At 66.2% G+C, this 23047-nt stretch overlaps 2 protein-coding genes across 3 annotated transcripts; one reads left to right on the plus strand and one right to left on the minus strand.

The window, feature by feature from the left end:
• Nucleotides 1-2182: 2182 nt before the first annotated feature.
• Nucleotides 2183-6325, minus strand: PLP1 (proteolipid protein 1; the record flags this gene model as incomplete). Its single annotated transcript, XM_084294263.1, has 7 exons — nt 2183-2254; nt 2699-2764; nt 2908-2981; nt 3148-3316; nt 4211-4367; nt 4873-5059; nt 6322-6325. The coding sequence occupies 7 exons, from the start codon at nt 6323-6325 to the stop codon at nt 2183-2185; spliced, it is 729 nt and encodes a 242-aa protein (XP_084150389.1).
• A 7631-nt stretch (nt 6326-13956) lies between these two features.
• LOC311213705 (glycine receptor subunit alpha-4) lies at nt 13957-20929 on the plus strand (the record flags this gene model as incomplete). 2 transcript variants are annotated; one of them, XM_084293896.1, is made up of 10 exons in its annotated part: nt 13957-14045; nt 15775-15908; nt 16112-16179; nt 16354-16577; nt 16697-16779; nt 16995-17135; nt 17220-17434; nt 17852-18001; nt 18454-18558; nt 19973-20929. In XM_084293896.1, the coding sequence occupies 10 exons, from the start codon at nt 13957-13959 to the stop codon at nt 20258-20260; spliced, it is 1497 nt and encodes a 498-aa protein (XP_084150022.1). In that variant the 3' UTR covers nt 20261-20929. The 2 variants fall into 2 exon arrangements, with proteins under 2 accessions (XP_084150022.1, XP_084150023.1); XM_084293897.1 differs by lacking the exon at nt 18454-18558.
• Nucleotides 20930-23047: the final 2118 nt, after the last annotated feature.

The raw sequence follows: 23047 nt of genomic DNA on the forward strand, positions 1-23047 counted from the left end.
TCAGGGCTTCTTGAAAGACCTCTGAGGGTCTGGAGGAGAGACAGCGGTGATAAGGGAACAAGGGGACTGGACTCAGGGTTGGGGACGTGGCCCCCCTGGATGAAATGGGAAGGAGAAAGGGGCTGTGGGCCCACACGTGGAGTGGACAAGTGCTCCCCTTCCCTCCCTGGGGGATGGGGGAGACCGAGACCAGAGCAACAAACAGACGCAGACAGGTACCTTGTTCAGAATGTTCTTAATTTTAATTTATTTTCTTTAATTTTTATAAAATACATCTTGTAAGATAAGTCTTTAAAAACTTGCTCCTTTTTATTGCTTGTTAGCAAGTTGAAATTCTAGATCAGAAATGAAGGAAACACTTTCAGTTGATTAACGCTCTTTGTGTGTGCTTGTGTGTGTGTGTGCGTGCGTGTGTGTGCTTGGGGTCTGGGGACGAGGGTGGGAAGGAGGGTCTGGTTATTTGTTGTTAAATCAACACGAAAGAAAAAAAAAAATAATAAACAAACCAGCAAACCCCCAGGAGAGATGGCGTTGAAGTGAATTCCCAGATCTTGCCTGGTTTCTCCCCACCCCGCGGCCCCAGCTGGCATCTCCCCCTCCCCAGCCCGTGTGCGTCGGTAGCCTGGCCAACCTCGTTCAGCAGCCAGCAGCAAGGATCCTTCGAACGCTCTGCTCAGCAGATCGGCCCCTTTATCCTTGCCCCTGCTGAAACCGGCACTTAGGAAAAACATCGATAATACAGACACCAAAAAATACAAAATAAACCCACGCGAGGTGGAGCTGCGGTCTGCTACTGAAAGTAGTTTCTCCCATAAATAAACACGAAGCGTAGCGTTAAGGCGAGGCGGGGGAAGGACGAAACAAAACGCCGGCTGGCGGGGAGGGCTGGGAGCTGCGATTTGGCAGCGAGGGATGGACCCACACCACCCAGCCGGAGGGCTTCCCTCGGGCTGCTGCGGGAAAGGTCTCCCCCGGCTCCTCGCCCTGCCCTGGGGAAGCCAGCGGGGTCTGGGGTGCGGGGAGCGGCCGTGGTTCAGCCCCCTGCCCACCGAGCTGCCGCCCTCCTGCCCTTCTTTGTGGGTTTTGACTGGAGCCGAGGTGCTGCCAGTCCTTCCCGGCGTGGCTAGCCACGAGACGGCCGTCCTGACTCGCAGGAAAAAAAAGAAAAAAGAAAAAGGACAAAAAGTGAGGGGCAGAGGGGGGGCAGGAGGAGGGGGGGCGTTACGTTTGGCACAGGTGAGAAACAAATCGAGATCTTTGCCGTAGCAAACGGTAGGGAAGCAGACGTCACCCCGAGAGAAGAGCACCATTGTGAAGGGACCACCGCGTCTGGCGTGCGCAGCTGGGAGGCGGTGAGGCGCAGGGGGACGAGCGGCCCGGAGGGGTGTCCTGTCCTACAAAAGGGACTGCTCTGGCCTTACGCTCTCGGGGCAGCCCCCCTCACACGTACCTGCCGCCTCCTGCTGCCCTGCCCCGTGCTGGGGGCCCTGGAGGTGCTGGAGCGTAAAGCTCAGAGTCCCCTTCGTCCACAGGCACCAAACTCCTTCAGGCTTAATAGGGGCAGCTGGGTTAGGGGCACGGACTTTGATCAGCATCGGGGTCAGCGCTCTCTTCTCCGCAACGGGAAGATCCTTGCCCTAAACGCCCTTTGCCTTGGCTGCAGCAGGCACTTTGGGGTAAATTCATCTTTCTTTACTAGGGGAAAAAAAAAATTGTTCTCATCCTCCATCCATGAGAGGTGCCGGCAGTCAGCTCCAGGAGAGTCTCTAGCAATGGTACCGAGACTTGGCCAACTTCCTTTTCTCTCTAGCCTCTTTCTTGCTACTCTTAGAGCAATCTACGGGGATTTCTGCCTCCCGGGAGCACGAAGGCTTTGGCTCATCCCAGGGACACTGGAGTGAGTCCCTCCTCTTCTCTTGCTGGTTTCGAAGGGCTTGGCCCCAGAGCGAACCGGTTACCGATGATGAGCGCAGAGAGAAAAGTGCACGAAGGGGGGTCCATTGGTGGGAAGCTCTCCTTCTTGGTCACGCTCAGCACGACGGATGCGAGGGAGGAAGAGGAGGGGAGTCAGCGGCGAAGGCAGAGTTAACGCAGGAGACCTGGTGTCGGGCGGCTGCAGTGTTAAAGCCTCGGGGTTAGAGAAAAGAGGGGGCGTTTGGCTGGCTGGGCTCCACCTCGTGGCCTAGAACTTGGTGCCTCGGCCCATCAGCTTGAGGACGGCGAAGTTGTAGGTGGCGGCGATCATGAAGGTGAGCTGCGGGCGGGAGGAGAGTGAGCGAGGGGAAGGAGGAGAGGCTCGCGCCAGCCTGGGAGCCGGGGGGAGCCCGCTGAGCACCCCTGCGCCCAGCACCAGCACCCCCTCGGCACAGTGCCCGGCCAGCGTGCCCCGGGGCCCTGCTGCACTGCTGGGACACCGCAGTGCCATTTGCGGTGCACAGAGAGGGGACAATCGGGGGAAGGCACAGGGCTTGGTGCACGGCAGCAGGACCTCTTCCCCTCTCCTCGCCTCCTAAAGCCCCTCCGGGCCCCCTCCTGCCACCTCCTTATCACCTGAGCTCGCCGCCTGCACTTATGTGCCAGACGAAAACGACACGAGCACGGGCTCTGTCGCGTCCTTGCCCACCACCTCTGACGTCCTCTGCCCCCAAATCCTCGCCGGGCGGAGGAGAACGGCCGGGCAGGGGGAGCACCGACTCACCAGTGAGACCAGCGTGGCTGCAGCCCCCACAAAGGCCGCGATGAAGAGGTGGAAAGTCATTTGGAACTGCAAGGGAAGACAGCGGTGAGCTCCCGGGCTGCCATTTGCCAGCCGGGGAGGGGAGCACAGAGGCTGCCACCATCCCCGTGCCACCTGCGGGTCTGCTCAGCCCCACGGGGGGCTTGGGAGGGCGCTGGGAAGGTGCTCACCTCGCTGGTCTTGCAGACGGAGAGCAGGTTGGAGCCGCACACCTTCCCGGGGAAAGCGTTCCAGGGCAGGACGCCTGGGGAGCCGCGGGGAGCGGGGTGAGCCGGGGCACGGACCCCACAGGCCCCCTCCGTCCCCTCTGCGCTCTGCGTCCCTCCTGGCAGCCCCGTTCCCTCGCGGTGCCAGCGGGAAGGGTGCGGGGGGAGCAGCGCAGCCCCCGGGGCAGCAAAGGCAGCACTGACCGTACATCCTGGCGTCCGCACACAGGGTGCCGATGCTGGCCGAGGTCTTGCTGGGGTTGGCGATGGACTGGCAGGTGGTCCAGGTGTTGAAGTAGATGTAGACCGGCACCGCGGAGCAGGCGAAGACCAGCAGCCAGACGATGGTCAGGACGTAGGTGATGCCCACAAACTGCAAGGGGCAGGACAAGCCGGGGGCACGGCCGCCGTCACCGTGCGGCCGGGGATGGGGACAGGGGAGCGCGAGGGTCCCCAGGCAGGAGGGGCGAGGGAGCGGGATGCTGCCAGTGCCTGGCTCTGCACCGCCCGCCGAGCCCGGCGCATCCCCCTGCACCCCGCGGAGCACCGGCCCGAGCCCGGCTGGCTCTCGGGGACGGTCACACGCACGTGGGGGTGACCGGTGGCAGCGGGACAGCCGCCGCTTCCCGTGCCGAGGGAATCCCACAGCCACGTGCCAGCGGGGCTCGGCCTCTGCGGGAGCGCAGCTGCACACCCCTGGGCTGGGCAACGCGGCTCTCCTGCCCTCCCTCCGCCGCGCCACCCCGATTGTCCCGAAGGGAACCGCAGCCGTCCCCCTCCGCTCCCCGAGGCCACGGGCTGCCCCGCTTGCCAGCAACTTTGTCACAGCTCCCTGCGGACAGGACGGCCCTGGGGACACCGCGCACAGCGGGGCTGGAGAGCCTGGGGCTGCCAGCACGCCCCAACCCTTGCGGGGATGCTCACGGCTCTCTCAGCTGGTGCGTAAACACCGAGAGGTTTGTTTGCCGGCAAAATCTGCAGCCGTGTCAGCTGCTTCGGTCCCCGGGGGATGCTCCCAGCCTGAGGGAGGGCAGTCGGGCTGTGCTTCCCTTCGGGATGCCCCGAAACCCAGGCGGCCGCCGTCTCCTGCCCTTCGGCCGTGCCGAGCGCGGCGAAGCCGCTGTGGGTGCGCGAAGGGGTGCCGAACCCCGGTTAAGATCACCTTGTCAGGATGTCCTAGCCACTTTCCCAAACACTGACACACCCGCTGCAAAGAGTGAGCTCGCTGGGGGCCTCGCGCTCCCCTCCCTTTCGGGCCCCCGGTTACCGTTGCGCTGAGGCCCTTGCCGCAGATGGTGGTCTTGTAGTCCCCGAAGATTTGCCGCACGGCACCGGTGGTGTAGAAGCCTTCGGCCAGCAGCAGCGCTCCGTAGAGGAAGAAGAAGGAGGCCGTGCCGTAGATGACATACTGAAAAGCGTGGATGCTGCCGGGGAGAGGAGCGGGCAGGGGTGCTCAGGCAGTGCTGGGGTGCCCGACCCAGGCGGGGCAGCCTGCACACCGCCACTTACCCTCCCCGAGCGCCGTGCCCACGCACCCCGTGACGCCCCAGGGGCGAAGCCGCTGTCCCCAAGGGGACTGAGAGGGGTGAGCTGGGGCAGAGCCGTGCCACGGGGGGCTGCAGAGCAGCACCAGCCCCCCCGTGCCCTCCATACCTACCCGGTGCGGCCGTCCTGCACGTGCCGTGGCACCTAGCGAGGTCAGATAAGAACAGGAGTGAAAAGGAAACGAGCGGCCGCCGGGCCCTGCCCTGCAGCCACGGCACTGGTGTGAGGCTGCCCCGGGGCAAACACAGCCCAGGGGTGTCCAGCAGTGGCACCGGCCACAACCCAGAGGGTGCCAGCAGCGAGCGGAGCCCCGGCCGCGTCCTCGCGGCACGGAGCACGACGGAGACGCGAGGAGCCCCGCGAGGCGGCGGGCAGGGTACTTACACATCGATGAGATACTCATAGTCCTGGTAGTTTTTGGAGAAGTAGGTCTCGATCAGCTGCTCGGTGCCCGTCAGGGCTTCGTGCCCGCAGCCGCAGAACAGCGCTACCCCGAAGAAGCACAGGCCAGTGGCCACCAGCGAGGCGAAGGGTGCCCCGATGAGGCATCGTGCGCAGCACTCCAGCAGACCTGCCGGCGGGAGAGGGGTTTTTGGGACGGGCAGAGCTCGGGCTGCAGCCCCACACGGGGCTGGGTTTGGAGGTGCAGAGCGGGCAGGCTCAGGGCAGGTTTGTACCCCCCACACCCCCTGCTTGTGCCTCGAATGCCAAAAAGGCGCTTGGGTGCCTGCCCCCCCCCTGGCTTGGCACTGCTGGAAGCGTTCCCAAACCCACGCTCCCCCCCCTCCCCAGACCCCGCAGCAGCTCTCCCTTCCCTGGAGGACAAGGGAGCCTTGGGCCCCGCAGCGATGCCCTCCCCTCCGCGCAGAGCAAGGTCGCGCGGTGGCACCGAGGACAATGGGGAATTGTCCCCGCACGGCCCCCCCCGCGGCCACCCCGGGCCGAGAGCAAACAGGGAACAAAGGCAGCGCTGTGGGGGCACTGGGACCCCCCCCGCCTGTTTGCCTTGGACGGGGCAGGCGTGGGCACGGCAGGACCAAGGGGGGGGTCCCGCTGTCACCCCCGGCTCTTCCCACGGTGATGCTCCCTGAATTTCGTCGGGTCCATGGGGAGGGCTGTGCTGGCACCAACCAACCTTTTCCTTTTCCTTTTTTTTTATTTTTTTCCCTTTTTCCTTTTTTTTTTCCCAGCCTAAATGCCAGCCAGGGAACATCGAGGCAGGCAGGTGCCCGGGGCTGGGGCTGGCGAGCGGCCCCACGGATGTGGCAGGGCCTGGCAGGGCTCCCCCCCAAAAAAGCCCCGGCCCCGCGGGCTGCAGGAAGCTGCTCCTGCAGTGGGGAAGGGAAAGGAGGGGAAGGGAGGAGAGAAAGGAGAGAAAGGGCCCTTGTGTGGCACAATCCCGGGTCCTGTGCCTTGGCTCAGCCGCTGTGGGGCCACACGGTACCCACAGGGACGGGGATGTGCCATAATTATTGCCTCTGGTGTTGATGGGGGGACCCCAGCACCCCAGGGCTGCAGGCACACAAGCGGCACGAGTTGTGGCAGGGCTCAGCCCGGGCGGGAGCTCTCAGCTCCCCATCCTGGGGCTGCAGGGGTGGTGGGACGTGTCCCGGGAGGCAGAACGGGGCCGGGAATCGGTGTGGGGAAGCAAGATGCCGTCCCCGCCACCCGGAGGCTTCCTCCCCGCAGGTTGCCACCCGCGGGGACCTGCGTGCCCGTGGCCTGCTGGTGCCGGGGGCGGGTTTGGTGGTGCCTTTCTGCTCCAGGAGCGTGCCACCGGCACCGTGTGGCAGCTGTCCCCGTGTGCAGCCCCCCCCTGTCCCCCATACTCACCCATGGTGCCGGACTCGGTCCGCTCCCCGTGCGCTCAGCTGCCTGGGCTCTGTCTGCAGCTGGGACCAGCCCTCGCCTCTCCTGGCAGTCCCTCGCCCTGTACCGTGCCCTCTGGGTGCCTGTCCCCCTCTCCAGCAAAGAAAAGGGCTCTCTGCGTGACAGCCACCCCCCTTAAAGGGACAAGCCCCCGTCCCTCCCCGCCCCAGCCCCCCCAGCAGCACCCCTTGGCTGCCAGCCCCTCGGTGCTGCGTGGGCACGGCAGCGGCGCGCAGGGCTGGCGGGGGGGGGGGGGAGGCTTTGCAGTAGGAAAAAAGCAGCTTGGGGGGGTGTGGGGGTGATGGGTGACCCCTCTGCGGTGGCTCTGGGGACCCCCAAGCCCACCTGGGCTGAGTTTGCTGCTGGCTGAGCCCCGCAGCGGTGAGGGAGGCGATGGGGGGGGTGTCCCTCTGCCTCCTCCCGGCCCCCCCAGCGCAGGCACCTGCTTCCAGCCTTGGTGCTCCGGGTGTTTTCGCTATTTTGGTGGGAATCGTGCTGGCAGGGGCAATGTCCCCTGTGTGGGACGGGGGACAGGGCTCCAGCGGGCATGGCCCCAAGGCCAGAGGGGTCCCCAAATGATGCCGAGGGATCCAGGTGGGGCCAGCTCCCCTGGGGGTCCCCAATTCCCCTGGGGGTCCCCAACTCCCCCGGGTGTCCCCAACTCCCCCGGGTGTCCCCAGCTCCTCCAGGTGCCCCCAGCTCCCTGGGGACCCCATTTCCCCTGGGTGCTGCAGCTTTGGAGCCGGTGCAGGGCTGGGGAAGCCTGCAGAGGGCAACAGGTCCCTGCCCGGCGGGCGCGGGGCGGACAAAGCCGCGCTGTGTGCCTCAATGCCCCGCGTCGTGCCAGGCGGCGAGGTGGCAGGGCCTGGCCGTCCCCAGGGATGGGGACACTGGTGGGGGGGGTCCCCGCACCGCGGGAGGCTGCTCGGCCACCGCTGCGGGCAGCATCCTCGGGCAGGTCCCCAGGGTACCGCAAAGGGACCCGGCCGCTGCGCCCCGGGGTCAGCGGGACCGAGGGAGGGGGATGTGGTGGTGCCATGCCAGGGGGCACGGGGAGGGCTGTGCTTCTCTCGGGTTATCTGCAGGAAGAAAACGCTTCTAAAAATCATCTCCTGACACTGAAGCTCACCTCCCTGCTAGGAATTGCGTTGCCTGCAAGCAGGCACCAAAGGAAAAAACACTGCTGGAGGGGGGAATAAACCCCCTGCTTCTTCTGTCTGCAGGAATTCGAGCTCTCCTGTTTTGTGAACACCCCAGGGGGAAGCAGCAGCTTCATGCTGCCAGGGAGGGTGCGAGCAATGAAGGGGGCTGTGATTCCTGCACAAAGTGCCTCCAAACCCCGGGTAATTGGCAGCTGCTCGTTAGCGAGCTCTCCCCCGTGTGCCCCCACCCCGGGGCCGCACAGCCGCTCGCCCGGCAAACCCCCACGGCTGGCTTCGTTTCATCCACCCCTCTGCTCTCCACCTAAAAAGCCCGTGAGACCTTCTCCCTGTGCAGGCTCTGCACATCCCTGTGTCCCAGCACCGCCCTGGATGAGGCCCCGAGCACGGTGTGCTGCTGCTGCTGACCCCGCTCTCCCCCCTGGCTCCCTCCCTGCCCGAGGACACGCTGCTGCTGGGCAGGCAGGGAACGGGGGACGCTGCCCAGTTTGGCCAGGTAAAAATAACCGTGCTTATAAATCACCCTGCGTTGTGCTGAGATTTGTTCTGGCCCTGCTTTGGCCGCCAGCTGTCCTGCAGCATCTCCCAAGGGGCGAGTTAGCTGCCTGGGTCCGTGAACACAGCCCCAGGAGGAGGATCCCCCCCGAGCAGCCCGGGTGCAGGTCCAACATCTCCGACGTTCACGGCCTCGATACAGCCGAAAGGAGCCGGCGACAGCGCGTGCAGAGCCTTATCCATTATACATGGGGCAGCGGGAGGAACACCGGTGTGTGCTGTCACAGCGCAGAGCCTGGCTGCTATTTTTAGGCAGCCGCTTCCCCGGCCAGGCTGAATTGCTGCTGGTTTCTACCTCCCGTCCTCAGCCGCCTCGCTTCCCCCATCGCAGGGTGGGAACCCCCTGGGCTGGGCAGCCCAAAACGGGACCTGGAGCTGGCCACGGCAGCCAGGGATGCCCAGGGATTTTCCTGCCGTGCCAAATCCCCTGCCCAAGCGGAGAGGAGCAGCATCCAGCCCTCCAGCTGCCTCCCCCCAGTGGTGCCAGGGACGGTGCCTGGAGCTGGCCCCGCTCTCCCAGGCTGGCTGCGCTCGCCCTGCTATTTGTAATCCTGGGTCGCTGCGAGGCTGCAAAGCGTGCTAATAACAATTAAATTTAAAGAAAAAAAATGCTGGCTGAACCCATCAGAGGACGGGGAGGCGAGCTGAAGGACGGAGGGACAGCACAGTGCCATGGGATGGCGGAGGAAGGGCAGGGCTGGGCCGAGAGGAGCTGGGCAGGATCCTCGCCGGGGGGGAGCGGTGGGCACGAGGCTCGGGCCTGGGGCTTTGGCGAGGAGCTGGAGCTTGTTCCCCTGGCTGGCTTGCCAGCAGATTTGCCTTTCACGTCTCCTGACTTTCTCCTTGATTCTGCTTCACGAAGGAGGGCAAACAGCCGCCCGGCTCCCCAGGCTGCTCATTACTCTCCCGCTCTGCCCTCCGCAGGGTCGCCTTCCTGAGCGCTGCTCGGTTACCTCTCGGCAAACCCGGGGAGCCAAAGACGGACACGGCGGAGCTGACGGAGCCTGGGCAGAGCAGGGGCAGCCCCGGCTGGCCCTGCCAGCAGCTCTGGGCACCACGTCCCCATACAGGGACACCGAAGGCAGCACTGAGGCTGGGCGCAGCGCTGGGCACCCCTCTGTGCCAGCAGCTGCACCGGGACCATCGCCACCTCTCCCCGGGGACACCGAGGTGCCAAAACGCAGAGAAGAGCTGCCTTTGCCAGAGCAAGAAGAAGCAGAGGGCAGGCCAGGGACACAAAGCAGGGGTCCCCACACTCCCCGTGCCCCATCCCCAGCAGCCCCAGGGCAGCAGCACCCAGCACGCCGCCCCCCCAGCCCACACCACGACCCCGCTGGGCTCCGCAGGACACCGGTGCCACCGGGGCAGCCCTGATCCCCCGGGACGCAGGCGCTGCCCGAGCTGCTGCTGTTTGCCTCGGTGCAGCAGCAGGAGGCTTTGCCGTCTAATTAAACAAATCCTTCATCTCCTCGGCGGCAGCCGTGCCAGGCAGGGGAGCAGCAGGGGGGGGCACGGAGCAGAGGGGGGGGGCCGAGTTTTCTTTCCTTCCTTCGCTCCCCGCCTGATGCCGCAGCTGTGTAACGCTTCGCCTTCCAAACCCGTCCCTCCGGGGGGGCTCTAGCAAATAAAAATAACCCCGCGCAGCTCGGCCGAGCCGGGCAGCCTGTGGTTAATGGTGAACGCCACGCCGCCCGCTCTGCGCCCGCTGCTCTCGTGCTCGGGGACCGCTGGGGCCGAGGGCAGGAGCGATGCGGAGGCGAGGAAAGAGCCGGAGCTCGTGGGATGCTCATCGCCATGGCAACTGCGGCAGGGATGCACGGGGAAGGGCACCCCAAAACGGGGAGGTGAAGGGGGCCACGGTGCCCCCAGCAGTCCCTGTACAGCAGCACAGCACCCGGCGCTGGCCAAGGCATCGATTTTCTGCAGCTGCTCCTTCACAGGCGCAGAAGCCGCAGGGGATTGGGGATGGGGGAGGCACGGGGCAGAGGCTGGGGAGTCTGGTGGTGTGAAAATCCGGCAGATTTTCCCCTATGTGGCTGGAAACGCTGCAGGTGGTGGGAGCAGGGATGGGAGCATCCTCAGCAGGAGGCCACGGGCATGCCCCAGCCAAAGCAGCCTCCCCTCGCTTCCCCAGCAATTCAGGGACGAGGCAGGCAGCAACAGGGTGACCCATGGGCGAGGAGAAGAGACACAAAAACGGGCACGGGCCAGGTCACCCTGGGGCGGTGAGGAGCCTGCTGAGGGCTTTGGCACCAGTGCCAGGCTTTGCTCCTGGCCCCGGGAGCCTGGTTTGACACTTATCTAAATTAAATCTCCCCTTTCAGCGCGCCCAGCTCGCCAAGGTGACGGGATCGTCTGGTGAGGTTGGTCCAGCCTTCGGGCTGCGTGCACCTCCCTCCTCGGCTGCTCCACCCGCAGACAGTCCCCAGCGTGCTGGAGGTGCACGGGGCTGGGAGATGGAAGTGGGATGGAAGGAGCCCCAGCCATGCTTCCCATTGCCCCTGGCGGCAAATCCCCCATCCCAAATCCCCCATCCCCGTGCTCTCCAGCGGGACGTTTGGGGAGTGCAGCCCGGTGAGGTGCCAGGAGCTGCTCGGTGAGCGGGAGCCCAGCCCCATGCCCTTGGCGGGTCCGGTGGTGCTGAGCATCCCTCTGCAGCCGCCGCCTGCAGCGCCCGCCCCGCGCCGTGCCGGCAGCAGGGGTATTTTTAGCTTGGACAAGCGCCACGGAGCTGGAGAGCGACGCTCGCTGGAGTTCGGGCCGACGTCCCGGGTCACCTTGCAATCTCCTCTGGGGCGCAGCGTCCTGGTGGCACCGCCGGGCTGCCCGCCAGCCCCCGTCCCCGTGCCCCCACAGCCGGGTGAACGGGAATCGTGTCAGGCTTTGCCCCAAAACCAAAAGGGTTCGGCTCCGGGTGTGCGTCCCGCTGCAAGCGTCTCTTCTGGCTGTTCCAAAGGCAGGATGTTCGGCTTAAAAGTCCTGAAATCAGGGCGCATTTTGAACCACCACATGGCATCTTCCCCTAAAAAAATAAAATAAAATACAGTGATGTGGCAGAAACAGCCAAATTTTGACTTTTTTTGAGCCACGTAAACAGCCCCAGGGCCCCGTGTTCAGCAGCACTGGAGGAGAAGCCCAGTGCCTCGGCCAGGAAAGCGCTCCCGGCCTCTGTGGGACACGTGGGGACCGGTGCGGCTCCGGGAAGCTGGACCAAGACCCGAGCCCCCAGCTGGGCACACGCTGGGCACTGGGGCAAGCAGCGGGCTGGCAGCCACGCGCAGGCAGGCTCGGGAAGGTATTTTCTGCAGCAGTGATCTCAGCCCCGATCAGATGCCTCCAAACGTCTGCGCAGCGGGCAGCTGCCCGTGTCCAGCCCGGGGACATCTTCGCTCCTGCAGTAAATTTCCAGACCTACAGCAGCAGGGAGGGACAGGTCCGGAGCTCCCCAAGGTGTCCACGTGGCCGTGTAGCAGCCCAGAGGGGGCTTCGGGGAGAATCCTCCCTCCTGGAGCCCCTCAAGCAGCAGGGGAGCTGCAGCAGGTTGTGTCCCCCCAAAGCTCCTGCCCCTCATATCTCATGCACCCCGGGGATTATTTGGGGCCGTGTTCCCAGAGCAAATCACCTCCTTCACCTGCCTCCCTCACGCTCCTCCCCATGGCACTCGTGGCACAAAATTGATCCCAGAGGCGATTGTTCAGCCCGAGACCGAGCTGAAGCGCCTGTCAACCTTTGCTGTGAAAAAAATAACTAAATAAATAAAGATGTTTTCAAGGAGTTTAATCACTCAGCCACTCGAAATGGTGTTGGCTGGGAAGTCAGGACGACATTTATCAGACAGGATTAAACACAAAAATACATGAAATACGAGGCGGTCCGGGGGCCGAGCAGCAGCGAGGGGTCGGGGTCCAGGCGGGGGGTGCTGGCAGAGCCCCCCTGGAGGCTCTGGACCCAGGCGCATTTGCTGCGGGCAGGAGTCGGGCCCCGGGGGAACAGTTTGACGTGGGCTCAGAGACGGGGGAGGAGAAGGAATCAAAAATAAATAAATAAATAAATAAATAAATAAAAACATGTTTTCCTCCTTTCCTAGCAGCCCCAACCCCTGCTGCCTGCGTCTCTGCCATCAGCAGAGCCTGACACCATCCCCGGCAGCCGCCGCAGCGTGACGGGGCCGGGGCAGGGACGGGGCATCCCCGGGGAGCACCCTGCTGCCAGCCCCGGCTCTGCACCAGGCTGCTGAAATCCCTGCACCCTGCCTCCGGGGCTGGATGTGAGCGGCGTCTTCACTGCTGGCAGCAAAACCACCTCGTGGGCTGCTCTGGGGAATAAGGGACGCGGGCACGCTGCGCGGGTGCCTCGGTTTCCCCGTGGGGTGAGAGGTTTGGCTGCCCCCCCGCAGCCGGTGTCAGCTCGGGTTAGCCGGGACAGGCTCTGGAAGAGGAGCTGGCGTGCGGCGAGCGCTTCCTCGGCGCCCCGGGCTCCGGATCCTGATTGTGGCTCCCAGCACCGCGGCCTCGCCAACGTTAATGGCAACGGTAATCGGAGGAGACTGCGCCCAGCTGCGGGCGGGAGGGCTGCCGTGCCCCCCTGCCCTCGCCCCCCCTTTACTGGAGCATCCCCCCCCCCCAGCCCCTGCTGCCTCAGCCACGTTTCCTCGCTCGGCGGGGAGCTCCCGAAAGCCTGCGCCAGCTTCCTGAGAAGCCAAGGCAGAGCCCAGCAAGGCGCTGCCAAAATGCAGGGCCCCCCTCTCGCCCTGGGGGGACCCCACACCTCTCCTCGGGGACATGGCTGGCTGTCCTGCACGGGTCCCCGCAGCGAGGGCTTTTCCTAGCCATTAGCAGGGTGTAATTAATATGAATAAATGAGACGAGCCAGGCGCGATGAAGGGAAACCTGAGCGGCGTGTCCGCCGGGAATCATTTATTCTGCGCTTTTCCCTTTTGAAATCCTATTTGCTTCCCTGCACGTTAATCACAGGCTGCCTGGGCCCAGGGGCAAGGCTCTGCGGCTCCGCAGCGAGCCCGGGTGATGCCAGCCCGGGGGGCGAGCAGCTCCCCAGCCCCTGCCTCAGTTTCCCTCAGCCTGCAGGCCCCGCAGCCCCCCGGCCACGCACAGCCCACCGCCCGCATCGCCTCCCAGAGCTCACCAAGGGAGGGGGCTCCCATCTGCTGGGCCTCTGCAAAAAGCAAGCGCTGGGCACCCAGTGAAGGGTGCTGAGCCCCTCGGGGGTCCCAACCCTTGTGGGGAGAGCTGGACCAACCCCTAAAAAGGCTCCCCACAGCGGGGCAGGGGACAGGACGCTCAGCCGGACCCCCCATCCCCATCCCATCCCTCGGTCCCATCCCGCTGCTGCTCCCCGGGACACCCCACCACGACCCCCAGCTCCCGACCCCGCACCCCGGGGGCCCGGCTCCTCTCCCCCCAGCCCCGGGGGTCCCAGGGGAGGTGTCCCCCCACCCTCCTTTCCCCCAGGACCGCCCCGTCGGGTGCCGGTGCCGGTGCCCGGCGGCGCTTCCCCGAGCTCCGGGACGGGCGGAGAGGGGGCGAGGGGGTGGGCTTCGGGCTCGGAGCCCCCCAAAAAACGCTGGAGGGGGGCCGGGGGCGGGCGGCTCCCCAACGCCGTGCCCGCCTCCTCCCCCGCCGCACCGGGGAAGCTCCGCCCGGCTCCCGGTGGCCGCAGCCGGCCGGCGCCCACCCCGCTCGCCCCGGACTATGAGGAGCGGGGCCGGCCGGGGGAAAGAGGAGGAGGAGGAGGAGGAGGAGGAGGAAGAGGAGGCGGCGGCGACCCCGGTGCTGCGGGATCGGGAGCGGGGGAGCCGCCGCCGCCGCCGCCGCCGGCCGGGTCATGCCCGTGAGCCCGGGGCGGAGGGGCTGCTGCGGGCTGCGGGATGGGAGCGCTCCGAGCCGGCGGCCTCGCCTTCCTCCTCCTCCTCCTCCTCCTCCTCGGCTGCCTCCTGCCCCGGCGCGGCCCGCTCAGGTGAGCCCCGTGCGCCCCCCCCCTCCCCGGTGTCCCCCGGTTCTCCGCCGGGACCCCCCCCCTCCGGGCTTTCCCCGCCGGGACCCGCAGCCACGGCCCCAGCCCCGTGTCCCCTCCGGGAGCTCGATGTCCCCCGGGACACCCCTGGGGACGCCCCCGCCACCGGACCCTTCCCGCGGGGCCCCCCGAAAGCAGCCAAGCCCCCGGAGCCGGGCGCAGCCCTGGTGCATCACTTTTGGGTTTTGTATTTGGGGGGAGGCTCAGGGCGGTCCTGCCCCAGCCCCCAGGTGGCCCAGGCCAGTGGGTGCCCATGGGTGCGGGAGCAGCCCCCCGGGTGCAGGACCCAAAGCCCCCAAATCCTTTTTTCCCCTCCCCACCAACCTGGGTGCCGCCGGGACGGGGTGGGACGGGCAGGGGGCTGCCAGGGGCCCCGTGTCCCTGGGGAGCAGGGAGCAGGCTGGGGGGGCTGCGGTGCCCCCGGGGCTGAGCCCACTCCCCGTCCCAGCACTCGGTCCCCGTCCCAGTACAGCCAGAGCGGCACGGGGGGGACTGCAGTGCTTGTGGCGGGGAGGGGGGGGCTGTATCCACATGTCACCGCTGCACAGGCACAAATTGCCGGGATCAGGATGTTCCTGGGCGGCTGTGAGCCTTCTCCAGCCCCCCCAGCACGGAGGTGCTGAGCTGCGGGGCCTGGCAGTGCCCTGCTGGGTCAGCAGCAGCGTCCCCGGGGGAGGCAGTGCCCCAAAATCCCAGCGAGGTGCCCAGGGGAGCTCCAGGGAGAGCCCTCAGCTTCCTCCCCAGCGGAGGAGGACACGGCTCACGGCCGTGTGGCGTAACTCCTTGCTACCTGCCCTCCTGCAGCCCTCCTCCTCCTCCTCCTCCTCCTCCTCCTCCTCCTCCTCCTCCTCCTCCTCCTCCTCCTCCTCCTCTCCCTGCCCCAGAGGCTCCGAGCTGCTGCAGGCACAATTTCTCCCAGCCTTTTGCTCTGGCCCAAGCCCAGACCCAGGCACTCTCCACCGCCCGTCCCCAATTAAGAACGGGAAAACCTGCACGGCCAGCTCATTTTGGGGTGGCTGTCGCGGCTGGTTTTGGCCAGCAAGGCTGCACACAAGCCCCTCGGGATGCCCCCTGCTCCCCCGAGCAGAGGTAGGAGCACGGTGTGGGTTTGCCCTGCCCACGATCCTAGAGGTTCCCAGCCCCCAGCACGGTTCCGTGCTTGTGATAAGGGGTGCGTAGCCCCGAGCAGGAGCAGGACACACCAGCAGCGCTCTGAAAGCTCCCTTTGTGCCCGGAGGTCTCCAGCTCATTCCTCCCCACCGCAGCCGCATGCCCGGCCATGTGGTGAGCGGCTTGTCTCTCGCATTGTGCCTTGAAATGATCGGTGGAGACTGATGGAAGGAGGGAAACTGGCAGGCTGCGAGGCGTCCGCCAAAATATCCCCTCCAAGGTCAGCTTCAATAAGCCTCCATCATCCCCGGGAGATGCGTGGGAGAGCTCCTGGCAGCTCCTCGTGCTGCTCCTCCTGGCCCCAGCTGGGCTGCTGCTCGATCCGAAGGGATCCCAGAGGCTCTTCCCAGCGCCCAGAGCCCACAGCACGGGGCCATCGCCGCCGTGCCCCATCCCCACCGTGGGTACCCGGCCCCAAACAGCCTTCCCGGGGGCTCCTGCCTCTTTGGGGCACCCCAGGACATGGGTGAGAAACGTCTGAGCGGCCTCCTCTGCCCCGCAGGCTGGTCTCGGGGAGGGAGGAGATCAAAGCTGCCTCCCGCAGCTCGCCCCAGCCCATGTCGCCCTCTGATTTCCTGGACAAGCTCATGGGGCGAACGTCGGGGTATGACGCCCGGATTCGACCCAACTTCAAAGGTAAGGGCAGGGCGGGGGGCTTCCAAACCTGACGGCCACCCCCACGCAGCCGCCCGGCCCCAGGGGACGGGCACGGACCCCGAGGGCTGTCCCCGGTGGGCTGTGGGGGTCCCCACAGGGTTGGGGTCCCTGCCCGCGTCCCCGTGGTGCTGGGCTCTCCGTGCCAGCCGCGGGAGGTTGCTCGCCGCCTGCTTGTTTTCCAGGCCCGCCCGTCAACGTGACGTGCAACATCTTCATCAACAGCTTCGGCTCCGTCACCGAGACCACCATGGTGAGGGGATCGCCGGGGGCTCCTCTCCCGGGGGTGCTCTCCCGGGGAGCGCGCGGGGCCCGGTGCTCACAGGGAGTGCTGCAGGCGGTGCCTCGCCGCTCCTCCTCCTCCCCTCCTTCCTCTTCCTCCTCCTCCTCCTCCTCGTGCCCTGCTGACGCCGTGCCTCTGCCCCAGGACTACCGGGTGAACGTCTTCCTGCGGCAGCAGTGGAACGACCCCCGCCTGGCCTACCGCGAGTACCCCGATGACTCCCTCGACCTCGACCCCTCCATGCTCGACTCCATCTGGAAGCCCGACCTGTTCTTCGCCAACGAGAAAGGGGCCAACTTCCACGAGGTCACCACCGACAACAAGCTGCTGCGCATCTTCAAGAACGGCAACGTGCTCTACAGCATCAGGTGCCGCGGGCTCAGCCTCTCTCCTCCGGCGCAGGGCTCGAGGGAGGGAGGAGAAGCTGTCCTCGTGCCCCCCGTCGGGCAGCTTTCAGCGAGCCCCTCCTTTGGTCTGCCCCCTCCAGGCTGACGCTGATCCTGTCCTGCCCCATGGACCTCAAGAACTTCCCCATGGACATCCAGACGTGCACGATGCAGCTGGAGAGCTGTGAGTACCTGGTTCAAAGCCTGTTTCACCCCATCCCATCCCCATCCCCATCCCATCCCATCCCATCCCATCCCCATCCCATCCCCATCCCCATCCCCATCCCCATCCCATCTCCCTATTTCTAGGGGAGGTGAGGGTGAAGGAGGGGCCATTTGGGGTGGGGGTGGATGGGTGCGCGTCCCCCTGCCCCACGGCTCCCTCCGTCGCCCCCCCAGTCGGCTACACCATGAATGACCTGATCTTCGAGTGGCTGGAGGAGCAGGAGGCCGTGCAGGTGGCGGAGGGCTTGACGCTGCCGCAGTTCATCCTCAGGGACGAGAAGGACCTGGGCTACTGCACCAAGTACTACAACACAGGTCAGCACCCCGGGGACCCCCCTGCCGCCCCCCGGCACGGCACGGGGCCCCCCACGCCCACCGGGGCCGTCTATTCCCCCACAGGCAAGTTCACCTGCATCGAGGTGAAGTTCCACCTGGAGAGGCAGATGGGCTACTACCTGATCCAGATGTACATCCCCAGCCTGCTCATCGTCATCCTCTCCTGGGTCTCCTTCTGGATCAACATGGACGCGGCGCCGGCGCGGGTGGGCCTGGGCATCACCACCGTGCTCACCATGACCACGCAGAGCGCCGGCTCCCGCGCCTCCCTGCCCAAGGTGAGCGCTGGGGACACGCTGGCGGCCCCACAACCCCAGGGTGGGGACAGCCGTGTCCTGGGGAGGGGTCCCCAAAGCCTCGCCGGCTGCGTGCCGGTGGGGGGGACGCGGTGCCGCTTGGGTGGATGAGCTCTGGCACGCGTGGTCCTGCAAGTGGTGCTGCCAGCAGAAACATTCGGGTTTTTAAGACCTCTGCAGGCAGCATCTGCACCCCAGCGCTGAGTGAAACACCAGGAAAAAACCTGATTGCAAGCCAAAACCCCCAGCCACGTTCCCCTGAGTTTCTGGGCGTGCCGCTGCAGGGGACGGCCTCTGAGAGCTGGGCATGGTGTCACCCAGCGAGGAGGGCACAGGGGCGGCAGGAGCAGTGCCGGGCCGTGGGGACACCCCTGTTTCTAACCCCCTGTCCCCTCGCAGGTCTCCTACGTGAAGGCCATCGACATCTGGATGGCCGTCTGCCTGCTCTTTGTCTTCGCCGCCCTGCTGGAGTACGCCGCCGTCAACTTCGTGTCCCGGCAGCACAAGGAGTTCATGCGCCTGCGGCGGCGCCAGCGGCGCCAGAGGATGGTGAGCGCCTCCCCGCCGCTGCCACCACATCCCCGGGGCTGCCGTCCCCGTGCCTGTAGGGCCGTCCCCTCCGGCACCTCGCCGCCCCGTGGGCACGGAGCCCCTCTGCCTGCCCGCAGACCCCCGAGCATTTCCCTGCCCCGCGGGGCTGAGGCACGCCGAGCTCCCTGGGGCAGGCAGCAGAGGCAGGGCAGGGAAACAGCAGCAGGACCTGGTGGCACTGGGGCTGTGCTGCCCGGGGACAGGGCGCCCGGGGCCAGGCTGTGTGGGTTCGGGCACCCGCCCCGTGCCCCGCTCAGGGAAGGCAGGCGGCACCCTCCTGGCACGCCCTTGGTGGCACCGCTGGGCACGAGCCCTCCTGCTCCGGGGGCTCCTTGCCCGCGTGTCCCCACAGCCGGGGCAGGGCCATGGGTCACCCGCTGTCCTTATTTCTGTTCGGTGCGCACCAAAAGGGCCTGAGCAGCGGGACGGCCAGCCTCGAGTCCCTGCAGCAGCTGAGCAGCCAGCACAGCAGCGAGCACACCTACGCGACGCTCTCGCAGCTCTCCAGCTCCAGGGTAAAGCACAACCCTCGGGCAGCCCCCCCCGGGCAGCGCAGGGCAACCCCACCGCCCCCCCCACTGCCCCAAAAGGAGCCCCCCGGGGAGCTCTGCCGGCCGGCGGGGGTGCGAGGAAGGAGCAGGGCCGTGATCCACGCAGGGCACACGGCCGTGGGATGGAGATACCCGTCCCGGGGCTGAAAGCAGAGCTGAGAGGGAGGGGACGTGGCAGATTTTGCCGGCTCCCTGGGGACACCCAGCTCTGTGCCTCAGTTTCCCCTTCTGTAAGATTTCTGTAAAATGCAGTGGCGTGAGCCAGGCTGGGGTGGTGGAGGGAGCTGGTCCTGGGCTGCTCCTCGGCTCCCTGCCAGCCCCCAGGGCAGGGCACCCAGCGCAGGCAGATTCGGGGCGTTTCCTCCCTGCAGTGACCCCACTGTGTGTGTGTGTGCTCGGGCCACACGGGCACTTGGCAGCCGGAGACGTGGGGAGGAGACCAGGCAGGGGCAGGGGCACAGGGCAGGCTCCCAGGCTTGTGGTAAGACACTTGGGGACAAGGACATCCAGCCTGGAGCTGCCCCAGCCCCCTCTGAGCCCCCCCACGGCCAGCCCCACACCCCTGCAGACGCAGCAGGGGTGAAGCCCCCATGCTGGTCCCGTTGGGGTTGGGGAATGGCTGCGACCCCCCAGGGGCACGGGGCAGGCGGCTCCATCCATCAGGGGAGCGCACACACCTCAGCTGCTCACGAGGACTCGTCTCAGCGATTTAAGCCTCTGCTGCTCTTCCCACCGGGAAATCTTGCTTAGCCGGCAGATTGCAGAGATAAATAAAGATCCGTGGCCGCCGGCTCTCCGCATGAGAGCCCCCCTGGCCGGCCGGGTGCCCACACAGGCCAGGCGCTGCCCTTCGCCCTGGTCCCTTGGAGGGCAGCGCTTGGAGGTGGCACCCACGGTGTGTGGGCACGGAGCGAGGATGGGGCTCTGTGGAGAGCCACACACAAAGCCCCACAAAGGGTGAACGAGCAGGCTGGCGTGGCTTGCTAATGAAGCAGCTGCTGGGGAGGAGTGCGGGTGCTGCTGGCTGGGACTCCACCTCCCCCAGTTCACCCCAGCAGGTTTGTGCCAAGAGCCGGGCTGCCCAGGAACCCGGGTGTGCTCTGGGGGTCGCCGTGCTGGGCTGCAGGGCTGGTGGGTGCACCTGGAAGCCTTCAGAGCACCCTCGCACCCCCATGTGCCTGATCCCAGCCCCGTGATCCCCCACACCCCTGGGTACCCCCGCCAGCCCCGTGCTTCTGCCTGCACGCTCGAGGCACCCACAGGGGCGTGCAGCGGGGCTGGCACACACGGGGCTGGCACACACACACACATGGGGCATCCATCCCCTGCTCACACCCGCTCCGTTTGCTGCCTGGCTGACGGCGCTTTCCCCCGCCAGGAGGAAGAGCTCGTGCGTGAGAGCCGCTTCTACTTGCGAGGCTACGGGCTGGGCCACTGCCTGCAGGCGAAGGAGGGTCCCGGGGAGGGTCCCGGCATCTACAGCCCCCCCCCGGGCAGCGTGCTGCTGCGGGAAGGGGAGACCCTCCGCCGGCGCTACGTCGACCGCGCCAAGCGAATCGACACCATCTCCCGAGCCGTCTTCCCCTTCACCTTCCTGGTCTTCAATATCTTCTACTGGGTCGTCTACAAAGTGCTGCGCTCGGAGGACATCCACCCGGTGCCCTGAGGCCCGAAAATGAGGGACTGCCTCTCGGCCAGGCCCCGCTGTGTGCCTGTCCCTCTGGGTGCTGGGGGCAGCCCCCAGCCCAGCCTGGCCATGACCAGGGCCCCTCTGGCCCCCTCCCAGCCCCACGGCTCACCGAAGGGTCGGGGCCAGGCAGTTTCCCTGCTGCAGAGCCCAGCGCTGTCCCTATTCTAGGGCACGTGTCCCAGGAGCGATGTCTGTGACGTCCTTCCCTGTCCCCGACTGCCACCCGCCCTGCCAGGGCCCCGGTCCCACGGATGGAGAGGGAAGGCGGGTGGCGCGCACAGCCCACGGGCAGGAGCTGCTCAGCACCCCGGGCAGGATGCTGAAGGGGGTTTTTGGGGTTGGAAGTGTGGGGGCAGCTCGGCTGACCCCCTTGGAGGAGCAGAGCCGTGGTGGCATCTCTGCAGCGGCTGCCACCGCAGGACACAGCCGTGCTGCTCGGGAGGAGGTGGTGGCACGTCACCACGGTGCCAGCAGCAGAGAGCAGGAGGTGAAATCGCCCCAGCCTTGCTGACCCCGGCCCCCAGTTACCCTCCGTCAGCCCCAGTCCACCCCCCAGGTGTGGTGTCCCCGGCAGGTTCACCCCGGCTGCTCCTCCACCGGAGAGCACCCAAACCCTCGACTTCAAACTCCAGCAAGGCTTCCAGCCCGCCGAACCCGGATGTCCTCCGTGCTTAGCTGGAAATAAAAGCAGTAGGCAACGTTTCTGTAGGTCCTGCAGTGCGAAATGTGTTGCTGCTCTCCTTTCCCCCTGCTCACATCAAGCCCAGGCGGAGCTCACGTCCTCTGTGGGGTGGTTTGCTGCAGCCCCCCGGCATCCATCCCCCCGCAGCGCCAGGAGCAGGGCAGGACGGGCAGGGCAGGGCCCACCAGGACGGGCTGGGATGGCTCCAGCCCATCACCACTGCTGGGTGCCCCCCTCCCCTGCTGCCCCACCTCAGGCAGCCTTCAGAAACTTGTTTTTTGGGGGGAGCCTATCGGGAGGTGATGCCGGCACGTGGGCAGCACCCGCAGGTGTTTTTAAACAGCCTTGGTCTTCCTGCACAAATAAATCCTTCCTGGGATTTTCAGCGGTGTGCTGGGGGTTTCTCTCTGCCCAGACCCCCGTGGCCTGATCCAGCTCCAGCTCCCAGCTGCGGGAGGGATGCAGGGACGAGGATGGTCCAGCCCTGCAATTCTGCCCAGACCTCGTTACCCCCATGGGTGATTTGTCTGCTGGGGGTCTGCCTGCGGGACGGGACCCCAGGTGGGTGTGTGGGGACAGATACAGGGTCAGGGGGGTCTCCAGCTCCACGGTGGAGCTTGGACACCCCAATACATCGAGTGTCCCAGCCTCCCTGCGTGTCCTGGGCCGGCGCCAGCCTCAGAGCACTGCCAGCTGTGCCGGGGGCTTACGCCAGCCCCGCGGTGCCACCCCGGGCCAGCGCTTCTGTCCCCAGCTGGCGTGGGGGCAGGCAGAGCTCGCAGCTGACGGCCGAGCTCGCAAGCAAGCATCAATCTCCCTCTGTGCTCCCGGCCAAGTCGCACAGATCGGCTCTGTTGGGCACCCCGTACCTCGCAGCCCCATCGCCCCAACAGCCCCCAGTGAGGGTTTCTGCAGTGGGGAGGGGAGCAGGCAAGGCGCAGGCAGGCGGGCTGGGAGCCTGGGCTGCTCTTTTGCTGGGAGAAACCAAACCTGCGATGCTCCTGTGTTCCTGCCTGCCTGCCCTCGCTGCTCTCCTTTACCGAGCAGCAGGTCAGGGCGCATGGGGTCTGTTTGGGTAGAAAAGCTGGGGTCGGCCCTAAATCACCCTGATTCCAAGAACTGGTGCTTCCCAGAAAAATGGAAAGAGTATAAAACTGACACTGTAAGATAAACTGCATCGACTCTGGTTGCAGCCAAGCAGAGGGGGTCCTCGCTTTTGGCACCATGGTGGTGAATGTTTAGGCGAGCACTGCCACCCCACGGCCCCATGGGCACCCCAGGAGCGTTTTTGGGGCCAGCAACAGCCCTCAGCCCCTGCCCAGTGCTCCCAGCTTGAGCCAGGAGCCACTGGGACACCCACACTGCTGCTCTGGTGTGTCCCTGTGCCTGGGGGCAGCAGCAGTGCCCAGGCTGGGGGTGCAGCGCGGGCAGCAGCCAGCCCAGGAGGCTCCGTCCTGCAGAAAGCCCACAGACCTCAGCTGGGGCCGTTTTTGCCTGCCCTGCACGGTGCTGCATGTTCGGGACACGTCCTGGCTGCCGCAGGAGGCAGCCGTGGGCACGGGACCAGCAGCCGTGGCTGAGTTAATTGCCGGTGTAAATTGAAGTTAATGGAGTTACACCGGGTTAACGTGACTCCCAGACAGAAAAATCAGCATAATGGGTGCCGGCAGCTCCCTGCCTGCCTGCCAGCGCGGCGCTTATGGCCCCGCAGCCTCGTGCAACCTGCCTCCTCCTGCCCCTCTGCACCCATGGGTGCTGCCGCCTCCTGCCCTGCTCCCCGCCAGCCCTGGGGCCCAGCACCCTGCAGGAGGACCAGCAGCACCATGCGGTGCCTGACTCTGCCCTTTTGTTGATCCTCACCCCAAAAAGGGGCTGGGGAACCCTGCTGGACCCACAGCACCCACCCAGCCACCTGCCTCGCTGCGGGGACGGTCCCAGGATAGTGAGAAGGGGTCACACAGGGGACCAGGGGTGCGTGCTGGAAAAGCAGCCCTGCTCCAACAGGGAGCTGTGGCCTGTGGGATGTGGGTGGCAGGCACGGGGGCTGGCGGGGACAGACAGACGGCTTTTGGGACAGACTG

The sequence above is a fragment of the Netta rufina genome (assembly GCF_964035555.1).
Source record: "Netta rufina genome assembly, chromosome: 12".
Taxonomy (NCBI): domain Eukaryota; kingdom Metazoa; phylum Chordata; class Aves; order Anseriformes; family Anatidae; genus Netta; species Netta rufina.